The following is a 13,886-nucleotide window of genomic DNA, read 5'->3' on the forward strand; positions in this document are numbered from 1 at the left end:
TTGAATTATTATTTTTTTTATAGTTGTTTTGTTGCATGTTGACATGTGGCTGGTTTATATAACATCCTTATATAATCGAAATTACATATATACTATTGTTATACTATTGTTATACTATTGTTATAATGTTTTATTGTTATTCATCACTTGTTATTTCAAAAGATCTGTACTTTGTTATCTCTGGTTAGTAAAAACAAAAAAAAACTGTTTGCACAAATTCTTTAATTTTTTTTTTATTTTATAGTCTAAGTGCACATCATGCAAAAAATAATTATTACAAATTTTGTATTATACACAAAATTTATATTAATTCATATTTTATATTAAAAATACAAAATACCGATACCAAAATTATTGTATATACAATTGTATATGCATATAAAAGTTATGCATATTATCAACTATAGTTAGAATCATTTATCATGAACTGAAACATCATTGCACTGTAAAAAAAATCTTCAATTCTTAATGATTACAAATTTAGAAATAATTTAAATATGTACATACACACATACTGTCTGATGCATGTTCAAGTATATATAGGCTGTTCAATCAAGTTAATTGCAGTTAATTTATTGATAATTATGTATTATGTTATTAATTGTTATAAAATTACAAAAACATAACAAGAACATTGTTTTCTTCTATGTCAAATACAACCAACAAATACAAAATATACGAAATATAATACCACGGTTGAATTCACAGGAAATTATCATAGGTACTTTCAGATACACAAATTTAATACATATATACATATTTTGGACAAATTTACATGACATTTTGATTTGTTTAAATATGTTTCGACAAGAATAATTTATTCAAAAATTGCTAATAAATAATAAAGTTATTACCATCAGTTAGAATTTTTGTATTTATTTTGAATGTAAGTATAAATTAATTATTGAACATAAGAAATTATTAAACTGAGTATATTTTTTGCTCAACTGGAACGGGTATAAAAGAACAAAAACTGAGCTATATATTAAAAAAATCGAAAATTTTATACATTTATTTTCATTTAATAATTTCTATTAAAAGGAATTTATCTGAATAAATTTCTCCATCTATCAGATTATAGGAATCAACAAGTAAACCAGACTTATTCTTCCGCAATTAATTGCACAAATTATAAAATCCCTTTTTTTCTTTTAATAAATTACCTTCAAATACTATGCCCTGCGCTACATTTATATGTCATAGTTCATCCAATACTAGTAATACTAATACAGGTTAGGAGCCATATAGCATCAGGCAGAGGGTCGAAAATGAGTAAAATTTTTGTTCGGAACGTAGCGTTAATCGAAACCGTTACCAAACTACAGAGATTTTAAGAAAATTTGACGAAATCTTAACATACTTAAGTTTTTTTGCTTCTAAATTTCGTTCCAAAAAGGGTAGAAGTTTCAAAGAAATAGTTTTTTAAAGAGCTTTAAGAGCTTTACATCTTTAAAATCTTAAAGTACAAATGGTTTTTTTTTTTGCTATGTCTCCTATACCGCAAAAGATTTTTTTAACGACTTAAATTTTGAAAATTTCAATCATAAAACTCATATTATATTGAAATGATTAAATATTAAATTTTCAATTATTTAAAGATGAAGATTTTAAGGAGGCTGGTCGAAATAAGTATTTCTATAAATTATGGTTAAATTTTCATCTTTAAGTGTAATGAAAATTTTAGAAAGCCATTTAATATATCACATAATTGTATTATTTATTTCACAGCTTTATCTTCTATATTTCACGTCTGAAATAGATTTTTAAAGAAAATAATAAGATACAAGACGATTAAATTTTAATAATTACAATTTCTTTTCCAACATAATTACACTATGGTCTGATTTTATATTAGAAATTTTCAAGGACTTTATTGTCAAATATATTTTTTGAATTGCCACTTCAATTTTATTCGTTGACTCTTTTCATACATTCCTTGTCAGTTTCGCTCGTTATTGATTTTAATCACATAATTACATTTACATGTATAAATTTTAATATCGAAAGAGCTTTGCAGCTCTTTTATGTATGAAACATACATATATTATTAAAAAATTGTAATAGTAAATAAAAAGTTTGCTTTAAATTATTAAATTTTCAAGGTTTATTTAATAACTAACACGGTAACACGTTCTTAAAATTATTTCATGCAACAATTTTGTTATTATTGCAAAGTAAAATACTCGTATATAATTTCTGAAATTTTACCACATACAGAAGAAGACAGTTTCTTACTCTTATAATAATATAAAATTTTACTATGTAGGTATGTAGGTAGTTGATTTCATATTTATTGAACATAATCTTATTAAAATTAAATTAACCACGTATTCTTTCTTATAAGTATATAAGAGATAAATCTACAAATGACATCAAGACACCATATATACACAATATACATACATAAATACATACACATACTTAATAATATTATATTTTATTTCTAAGAAAAAGTTTTCAAAAGTGTGGATAAAATTCTTTTGAATTTTCAAAATAAAAAAACCAAAAAAAGAAAATATAAGAAAACGCTATTTTTGTAATTTTTTTTTTTCTTAAAAAATTAATTTCTTAAAATGTAAGACTTGTATAGAGAAATTATTAGATTGTACAAAATTTTGTACGAAAAATACAAATGGAAAATACAAAATGAGATATGTGGATAAAAATTTTCTCTTAATTAATTTTTTATATTTTTAAAAAGTTTTTCCTTGAAATAATAGTTGTATTTTTATTAATTTTCTTTTCATATATATACATATGTGAAATTGTATATTTCATTTTCTAAATTGAACTTTTGAAACCAAAAGCACCCTAAGTTTTCTATATAATTGAAATATTTTTAATCCTTTTTATTATTTTCAACAAATTGTCTTATTTCGCTTTATTATTATTAAAAAAAAAATACAATTGCAAAATGTTGTATTAAAGTTTTTGTTTTTTTATTTAAAATTTCCCACTTAAACTTTCCTTCGAGAAACTTTTATTAACACAATATTATAAAATCTTATATATAATTGGAATTTTTTATATAACGTTGATTAAGAGTTCATGAATGATTATTTACAACAGGTGAATATATCTATATATTTCGGTATATACCTGAAACTTATTTTAATACAAATCTATATATGTGTATATGGGGTGATTCAGTAAAGAGTATACTATTATATTATATCACTGTTTGGAACATTAAAAATGGGTAAAATTTTTGTTTGGAATTAGTTGTCAAATCTCAACTGATTTCGAGAAAAATCTTAAAATTTCACTTTTTTACTAAAATAAAATGACAGCTTTGTCTATGTTTTTAAAATGTTAACTGTCAAGAGTAACCATAGTAAATATTAGTGACAATTTTTTTGATGTTTTACATTTTATTAAGCCCTTTAAAATTTTGACATAGAAATGGTTTTTGTGATATATCTCCTTTACCATAAAACATTTTGTAACGTTTGAGGACTCAAATCAGTACTATACAACAGCTGTGTAAAATTCTGTAAAAAGAAATTCAAAATTTCAAAAAAATTTATACGAAATTATCGAGTTACATAAAACTAAAAAAATCAAAACAAGGGTAAAATTTGATTTTTTATAAATTTGGAATGCTTTGCATTCCGAAAGTGCATAAAACACAAAAGTAAGTAATACGTTGCTTTCAAGTCCTTTGCTCTAGCTTTTTCAGAAATTATTCATTTAAAACTTTTATCTTTTTCGGAGAAAACGTTTTAACTATTTTTGATGCCCTTAACAATGAGATATATTGTGCGCTTTACTGAATCACCCTGTATATAAGTATAATATGCGACTAACAAGTTATACAAGTTCGAATACAGAATCGATAACGAATCGGAGCATACAAAAAATATGCTAAAAATATGCTAAAAGAAATTTTTGTAATATTGATAAGATTTATTTTGTAAAAGTTATAAATTGTGAAATAAAATTATTTCATAAATTTCAAAATAATTATAAAGGTTATTATATACATGTTCCAGCAACTTATGTCTGTAGATCTTAGTTGATATTGTTAACATTTAAAATTCTCATTGATTCTTAAATGTTAAAGATGTTAGTTTTATCACAACTACGATAATTTCTTATGATCACAGCGAATATGCAATTCAGCAGGATTTAATTGTCGAGTTTCTTGCAAAAATCATGCCAAAATGATTCAATTGAAATATATATAGAGAAACCGCATATTGTTAAATATGATAATTCATTAAATTCAGATAAAAATATTCAATTTCAATTGTGAAATTCGCAAGGTTGTTTACTTTACAACAAATTCTGAAAATAATTTAAATATCGTCGTTTTTGTAAGTGATTTACACATTTTCAGCAAACTTCAATTTATTACGTAACACTTTTATTTGAATCCATAAGGCAATTGATATTTACTTGGGCCCGTAAAGAATAAGTGTCCTATATACGTAGTTAATTATTTTGAAAATTTTGAATTTACCAATTCAGCATTTTTATTTTTCCGAATCCTCAGCAAAAGATTTTGATAAATAATTTCAATATTTGGATAACAAAACGCATTTTTATATATGCAATACGCATAATTTTGTATGAGCCTACAAACATTTTAAATGAATATTAAAATTAATAAAATTTTCATATTAAATTTTTAATTTTATATCAGCAGTTTCCTTTGTTTGTTTTAATAAATTTTTGAATTTAATTAAATTTTATATATAAAATAAAATTTTAATATCTAATCTTTTAACATAAACAATAAGTTCGTGTGTATAAGTTTGTTCATATGTATATTTGCGTATTGTATATGTGTTTATGTAAATTAATGTTAGTCTGTAAAATTAAAACCATTTATTATCACTTTATCAGTTGTGAGAACTGATGCGTAAAACCCGATTTTTATGTCGAAATTTCCCTTTGATTGCTCTCTTTTTAAAACCTTTTTTTAAATTTAATTATTAAATTCCCTTCATCGTCGTTGTTTTTTATAATGCATTTTTTTTTTTTCAAAAAAAAAAAAGGGATGAAACTTTTTTTATTAAAACATTTGTTTTTGTTTTTTGTTTTGTATTTTGTGTGTTTTTTAACGATCAGCCATAACATATTATCAGAAACATGTGAACAAAAAACAAAAAGATAACAGTAAAACTTTAATAAAAACATAAAAAAATAAAAAAAAAGACTTGCTATTTTTATTTTTCATATGAAAATAATTAGAACAAGAAGAAAACAAAACAAAAAATATACATATCTCTCTTTCTTTCTTATTTTTACTCATTATTATTTTTTTACTCTCTTGTTGCTGCTTATAAAAATGTTCTGTGCTAAAACATAAATATTTTATTTTCCGTTTTTTTCTGTTTCACTTTTATGTTTCTTTATTATTATGTTTTTTAATTTCATTAATTTTGTTTTTGTAATTACATTAAAAAAAAAACAAAATTTAATTTTTTTTCGTGTTTAATCATAAATTCTTTTATAATTCACAAAATTTTACTTCATTCATTTCATTCATTCATTTTCATTGTTCTTTTAACGAAAATTTTATTATTTCACCTAATTTTTACCGTTATTTTATTATCTTTACCGTACATTTTATTATTCTTTGTTTGTTTATTTTTTTTCAATTCTATTTGTTAATTTTGTTTGCTTTTATTTTTTTGTTTTTTGTGTTCATTCCTTTATTTTTTGTTTTTTGTCTTTTTTATTTTTTTTTGTGTTCTTTTTCTGTGCATTTATAATTACAGTTTCCGCTCCTATAGCAATGCAAGGAATCATAATGCTCGCCGTTCACCGTCATCAGCAGCAACAATACGTTCATCATCATATCATAGTCCAACACGTGGTGGTTCACCAATAAATGCACCACAAACAACAATTATATCACGACCATCATCACCGGCAACAACAATTGTATCACCATCGGCAAGACATTCAACGCATTCACCAACACCGGTAACACGTACACCATCGCAAACAAGTAATACAGCTGATTCAAATAATACATCACCAGCACATCATCGTGCCAATTCTGGTCCAACAATAGCGATTAGTTTATTTCAAGATCCAGAAAGTAATAATGGTAAGTTAAAATTTGCATTTGTTTATAATTTTTAAACAACAATAATTTTGTTAAATGTGCCACGTTTGTATATGAACATTTATACATATACCTATATTAAATGAATTACTGTATAGGGGTACAATTGGAGGGAGAAGTGAAGAAAATTTTGCATTATTTGTTTTATTTATTCATTTTCGTTTTACATTTATAATTAAAATTGATTTTTTCTTTATTTAAAATTTTGTAAGATTTTGTAAATAAAAAAAAGTGATTTCTAAACAAAGATTATTATATAATATGGGATATATGTACACCCATAGGTATACATATTTTTACTATATATATAACATGTACAAAGTATGTATGTATGCAACTGTATTTGAATTGCTATGCTTTTAAATCGCAAGTAAATGTTTTGGGAATATTAAGAAAAAATTCTGTAATTACCTTTATTTGGATAATATTGAATGAAAAATTAAATTTTTACCTTAAATTTAATATCACAAATCATTTTTATTTAAAACAACGAATAAATTTACCTTTTGAAACAGACACCACGCAACAAAATTTTTAACAAAAATTCAAGCTATCGTCTTTCACAGTTCTCGAAAATTATTTCTCCAAAGTAAAAATTCTATCAAAATTCTATCAAAAACTATAATTTTTGCATGATAGTGTATCTGTTTTTCTCTGAGCATTACGTAGATGGTTTGATGAGACTCATAAATTTTTTACACACTGATTGCAACATCTATACAATATGGTTTATAAAGACGATTAAAAAAAACGGCATTTTAGTTTCACTCCGTTGTCCGTGGACTCCTTTACAAAATTTCTACACTACCTTGATATCTTCAATTATGATAAAACTTTCCGTAGAAGAAATCTAAATCCACCTCCGTAAAAATAAAAGCCCTTACAATATCTTAAAATTCCATTTTGTTAATATTTATTTTAATGAAATCACAAGCAGTTCTCAAATTTTGCAAACGCAGAAAAGTAACATCTAGTTTCTTCTACTGCGGCACAGTACAGTTTACTTTAAAAAAAAAACAAGGTCGTTAAAATTAACGGTTATCTAATATCGGGTTAGATGATTAGCTGTAGGACCCTAAACATAAGCTGTATTTTACCAACTTTTATATATTAATAAATAGTTTATTCTGTAAGAAGAACCTTTTTTTTTACATCACCCTCTCTCATTTTATCGCTTCTCGAAATTTGTAAAATTTGAGTTTTTGAGCACCTTATAATTATTTCCGAAACTGAAAGCTTACGGTATATGCTATACTATTATATATAATTATTTTTCTTGACTCACGCAATCAACTCTTGAATTCAAGCATTACAATATTAATTCCTCTTTCAATTTTGTCACCAAATCCTGAATGTATGCAATCTTTGAAATATTTTGTTATATGAATAAAAGTAATTTTAAAAATGTAGCAGCTTGTTTTTAAAAGCATTATTTTCACTTGTTGAAGCGAAAAAAGCTGCTTTACGGTTTTATTAAAGGTTATTAGAGGTTTTATTAAGGTTTTATTAAAAATCATCCTGAACTCGGATGATCAAAATCGTCTTGCACTCGGCATCTGCAATTAGAAAACCTTGAAATTCGACTGACTTCTGGTCTTTGACTTTGCAGATCTAATAATCAGTCTACAAATTACAAGAATATTCTTGATTTAAAAATTTAAAATTTTAATTATAGTAAAAGTAAATTATAAAATAATGAACAAATATTTTTAAAAGTGTAAGCATATTTTAAACATTATATATTATAATAAGGTGTTTGAATAAATTATAAACATATTATTTTTGCTTACATAATATTATGTACATATCATAAAATAAAAATAGCTTCAGAAAAGAAATACAATGTAGAGTAAGACACTCTGAAAATTAACAAGGTGCAAATAAAACACAATAAATTTAAATATTAATTATATATGTAGCAAGAGCTTCAGACTATAAATATAAAAAAATAATATAAAAAATGCAACATAATTTTAAGAAACTTTATATGTAGAACAAAAAACAAACTTTTAATTTATTTCAGTTTTAATTAGTTCTAATAATTCGAATAAAATATGTTCTGAAACAATTTCAATATATTATGTAATCAAACTATTTAAATTATTTTCTTTAAACTTTAATTTTGCAAAGTATGTGCAATTGACGTAAATTAAGCATCTTCCTTCGTAGTTAGTAAACTACATACTTTTTAAATTGAATGTGTTCATTTAAAAATAACATAATTAAATTTTAAATTTTCATAAATTATAAATATTAAAATTTAAAGACATTTATTTATAATATTTTGAAGAATTAACATTATTAATTTCCCATATTTAACAAATTTATGGGAAGTATATCTATAAGATTTGGTTTTTGATATAGTAATAGTTCCTGTTTACCTCAATGTAATATTCTATTTTAATAAGGATTTACATCCTGTAATAAATCTTTGTACTTATACAATTCTATAGTGCAACAGAAGTAGTATAAAATAGATGAAAAAAATTTTACATGCAAATTTGCATATAATAAATTCGAATAAAGCCAATGGTTTTTAAGGTAGCACATTTCCCTTAAACAAGAATTATTTGCAATATTCTAACATATTTCATACAGATTAATTATTGATTTTATTTTATAATTTCTTAGTTTGTTGGGATTTATAAATAGCCTGAAAGGAGGGAGCTAAGTATATGTTAATATAGAAATAGATTTCTTCTAACGGAACTAACCATATATTATAATGTCTAGAACTGATAAACTTTAAAAATTTAAACAGTTATTTTCAAAGACTATTATGCAATGGTCACATTTGCTTTCCCAATATAAAAAGCAAATTGTTTGCGTTTGTGAAATTCTAAATGTTTGCTGTTTGTGAATTGTGAAAAAAAAACATTTTAAAAAATTTTATAGTTAAAAAAAGTTTTAAAAATTTGTTAGAAAAATTCATAATTTTTAGAAAAAAAAGAGCATATCGCAAACAATTTTTTTTGGAGAATCACGTTTTGTTTATCAAATTCGATTTTTCTACATAAAATATGAAAAAATTATGTATAAAAGCGGAGCACTGATGGACAAACTTATGAAAAAATCATATTAATTTTACTCAAATTTTTTTTTTTGAAAATATGCTAAACAATACTTGAATGTAAAATCACATATTTATATCTAAAAAACTATTTTATGTAAAAATTTTAGAATATTATGAGATTTTGTTACAAGACCATCATACTTTAAATTTTATTGTGAGGTCAAGGAATTTATATGAATGCATGTAGAAGAGGAATATAGGAATAGAAATATCTTTACACGTCAATGTAAACATACATTTGTGTATATGTTCATGTAATAAAATGCAAAGATATGCAATTAAATAAATAAGGTTATGTGCACATAAATAAACGTATAAAAATGTGAATAAATTTTCCTACTGTTGTTGTTTGATGTCAATTAATACAAGTTGTCTAAGAAAATTATAGAACTGAATTGAGTATTTTGTTGGAAAATAAAAATATTTTACTGATTTTCGTTTTTACACGATTGGCTATTTAAAACGAAATTGTACAATAAAATAATAGATTCTTTTAAAAAAATTTCAAAAAATATATGTACTTAAAACGTTATCACTTTTTATAATTTTTCCTAAATTATAGACATTCCATGTTAATATGTATATGCCAAATGACTCTTCCACATAACATTGTATTTTTAATTTAGATTCTGTAGAAAAACGTACGGAAAAACTTAAATTCAAAGATCTGGGATATTTTATAGTAAAAAAAGGCTCTTGCAATTACCCTGCCCATAATGAGTCGGTACGTCACTGGTATCTATCCGTATGCATACGGTACATAGTATAAATATATACATATGTATACATAAATTTACTAATATTGTAGTAAAAATGAAACAATGTATTTTTGTTTTTGAAAGTTTTTGTTCCTTTTGTTTTTGTTACAAATATAACAACTTTGTACACATTAGTGTTAAGAATATGAAGATAAAATAAAATAAATGACGAAATATTCTCCAAGGATCTATATAAGGATTACTTAGTTGTATACATAGGTACATTAAATTTTTGTTTTATTTTCTAACTTTACAAACAATTTGGCAACAATCAAAAGAAAAAGCAATGTTTTCAACATTCATACACGTATTTGTATAACATTTTATATAAGTATAATATACAAACAGTTTATTTTTTAGTGTAATTAGCCTTTTAAATGACTATCATGTTATGTACATATATATATATATATTAAATAGCATATATGTACTGTATGAATTTGTGCAAAAAAAATTTAAACTTTTGTTATTATGAAGCAATTAAATGAGTTGTTGTAGACTTAAAAATGACATGAAAAAATATAGTGAAATATTGTAAATTGTTTGTTGCACTCTTCAAAAGATTAAAGCAATCTATGTATATTTGATTTCTATCAACATATATAATATATACCTATATCTTTAAACATAATATTTATTATTCATTTACCATTTTATTATTCTGATTTTATTAAATTTATATAAAATGTATGGAACTTTAAAAATTTTTTGTAAATTGTTGTATAAAAAATTTTTGTAAAGTTTTATAAATCACATGCAATAAAGTGCAAAATAATTAAAGGTTGACATTACATATATGTATGTCATACAAAATATATGATAATGTATTTAAACAGTGTAGGGATCCATTAGTGTATACGACAAAATCAAAGGTTAAATCTACGGAATCTGATGAATGTTTATATGACAAAATGAAATTATCAGATGAGGCTTAAAATTCCCATAAAAGGTTAATTATCGCCCATTTACTTTTAAAAAATTTGATGAAGCAAAATAATACAAATTTATTATATGCTGCAACAAAAAGTCTGGTATCAAGCAGTGTTTATTTATACGTTTTGCAGCAGAATCAGATTAAGTCTTGTAGATAAATTTGTCTTGTATGTAAACAATACCTTAAAATTTTTCCATATTTCAATAAGTAGACATAAGAATATTTTGTTAAATACATAAATGTGCAAGTAGATCTAAAAAAATGTATTATAAATATGTACAAATATTTTCATAATTTTCATAAATATACAAAAGTTATATAGGTAGGTGTAAAGAAGAAACACCACTTTGTCAAATATGCTTGTCTTAGAATACCATCTACTGTTATTATAAAATTATTTATTTATTTTGTTTTACATAATCTATACATACTATAGGCTTTATGAAATTTAATATCAATTTAATATTATTTATGAATATTATATAAAATCGCATTGTAATTTCTTCTTTTACAGTTATGACGCCGCCTGGTTCACCTCATATGAATGCTTCACCAGCAGTAATGACAGGTTCAACGTGCAGTGCTACCGGTGGACAATTGTGGAAAACTAGACTGACAAATATCAAAAATAGTTTCTTAGGAAGTCCACGATTTCATCGAAGAAAACTTCAAGGTAAAGCAAAAAAAAAAATTTGGACTGTTTAAAAACTTATTTCATTTTCTTTTTTGTTTTTTCTTTGTTTTTTGAAAATAAAGTTTCAGCAGATGAAGTTCATTTGACACCTGAATCTTCACCAGAATTAACAAAACGTTCATGGTTTGGTAATTTAATGACAACTGAAAAAGATGAAACATTTACGATATTAGTTAAAGGAAAGCCAATAGCAACGGTTAAAGCTCATTTAATACATGCATTTTTATCTGTAAGTAAAAATTTTAGATTCAACTCTTCTTCTTTTCTTTAAAGATGATTATTGTTCTTACGTAACTTTTTAATTATAGATGGCAGAATTGTCCCATAGTGTGGTTTCTCCTACGTCATTTCGTGTTGAATATAAGAGAAATGGAACAGGTCCTGTTATGTTTCAGCGTCATGTTAGATTTCAGGTAAAATTTTTAATTATTTTAACAGTAATACAATATTTTAAAATATTGCGATTCTACTATCGTGACAATATTGATATGAGAAATGTTTTCTTTATTTGTAATTTTTTTTATTATTGATTATAAAAATTTGTTAGTTACGAAATTACACATTGTAAGTGCAATTCTTATGTCATATTTGTGTTTATTCCCCCTCTTTTATTGTTTAACTATGTTTAATGAATGCATTTCGTTTGTATTTCAGGTTGACATTAGTGCTATTTGTAAACAAGGCGATGTTGCTGATTTATTATTTGCAATTACTTTTACCCTCCTATCAGGTAAATTATCAAGACAAGTAACATTTGAAATGACAAAATATTCAATATCAAATTTAATTTTATTTATTTTTATTTATTCTTTCTCATTTTAGGAAATATTCGTCGTTTTAGAAGAATATGTGAGCACATTCAATCACAAGTTTGTTCGAAACGTTTTCCTGGCCCAAGCAGTCCACCGACTATACCATCAGTTACTCAAGCGGTATCCGAAAGTTCCTCATGTGGTTCAGACTCAAGTGAAAGACTTTGTTATAAAAGGCAGGCAAGTACCTATATTTGATTAATTAATTCGAAAAAAAGAGCACAATTTCCTTAGCTTTTTGGTGCACATTTTTATTAAATAATATTTCACAGATTGAAAATGATTTAGAAAATGAAACGATATTCGATATGAAAACAGGAAATGGTCGTAGAGCATCTGCTAGTACGAATAATAACAATCCAGTTACTGATATACCAGGGAGCCCCAAAACAGTTCGATCCAAGTAATTCATTTTTATTTAATTCCTTTTTAAAAATTATAATCAATTATTTATTTAATTTGTATTAATATTAAATTAATAATATTCTAATTTAGTAAAATTTTTAGTTCTGAACAAACCGAACATGAAAGATCAAGAGAACGTCCAACTGAAAGACAAGCGACGACTATGTCGGGTAGTGCAATCGCATGAGAATTATTTCTCTGATTTAGTTGCCGATTAACAAGTATATGGATGACGAAAGGCGAAAAACAACAACAACTTCAACAACAATTACAAAATCAATTAATGAAGGCAACTTTATCAACAGCAACAACAACAACAACAACATCATCTTCTACATCATCAGAAACATCATCATCATTATCATCAACGAAAAATAATATTTATACAAACGATGTAGCTCAATCAAATCAATACGATCAATTTATTGAAAAATTATATGAAATACAGCAACAAAAAACAAAAGCAATGGCAGGAAATAAAATTTCACCAGCATCAACAAACACAATAACAACACCAACAACATCACCTACAATTACCCCAATTAAAACAACAATGATTACATCAACCGATGAATTAATTATCAATACAAATAATATCAATAATAATATTATTAATATTAATAATAATGTAATACCATATAGTGATAATAATAATAGTATTAAAAAGAGTGTACGTTTTGCTCCAATTTCACCTACTGCAACAACACGTATACCGCGTACAACGAAAATATCATTAGAAACAATCAATATTAGTAAAGATGTCATTAATAATTTAAATAATAAAAATAATTTTAATAGTGATAAAAGTAAAAGTTGTATTGATAATAGAGATAATCGAATATTAATTAATAATAATAATAATAATAATAATAGTATTAAAACTGCTGTAATTTTAACAACATCAACAACAACATCAAATGATATTAGAATATTAAGAAATAATAATAGTACAAGAAGTAATGCTGCATCAAGATTATCAAATATTATATCAAAATTTAATGAAAAACGTAAATATAATCAATATTATCAAAAAAGACAACATCAACAACAACAACAGCAACATCAACAGTCACGTAATAATAGAAAATGTTTTATAAAATTTTCTGTTTTCGTATTATTTCCTGCATCCAT

General features: G+C 24.1%; 1 protein-coding gene across 4 annotated transcripts in view; it reads left to right on the forward strand.

Annotated features, from left to right (window-relative positions):
- LOC129610282 (serine/threonine-protein kinase BRSK2) overlaps positions 1-13,092 on the forward strand; it is a 79,010-nt gene extending 65,918 nt beyond the window's left edge. Inside the window, exons 8-15 of one of the 4 annotated variants that reach the window (XM_055522810.1) lie at positions 5,742-6,061; positions 11,359-11,517; positions 11,601-11,767; positions 11,847-11,951; positions 12,193-12,268; positions 12,361-12,530; positions 12,623-12,753; positions 12,846-13,092. In XM_055522810.1, the coding sequence (XP_055378785.1) occupies positions 5,742-6,061; positions 11,359-11,517; positions 11,601-11,767; positions 11,847-11,951; positions 12,193-12,268; positions 12,361-12,530; positions 12,623-12,753; positions 12,846-12,942 (1,225 nt within the window). In that variant the 3' untranslated portion in view covers positions 12,943-13,092. Of the gene's footprint in view, positions 1-5,726; positions 6,062-11,358; positions 11,518-11,600; positions 11,768-11,846; positions 11,952-12,192; positions 12,269-12,360; positions 12,531-12,622; positions 12,754-12,845 lie in introns of all 4 variants that reach the window. The other 3 variants (XM_055522811.1, XM_055522808.1, XM_055522809.1) reach the window with 3 other exon arrangements.
- Positions 13,093-13,886: the final 794 nt, after the last annotated feature.

The sequence above is a fragment of the Condylostylus longicornis genome, unplaced genomic scaffold, assembly GCF_029603195.1.
Source record: "Condylostylus longicornis isolate FDR11 unplaced genomic scaffold, ASM2960319v2 ptg000044l, whole genome shotgun sequence".
Lineage (NCBI taxonomy): Eukaryota > Metazoa > Arthropoda > Insecta > Diptera > Dolichopodidae > Condylostylus > Condylostylus longicornis.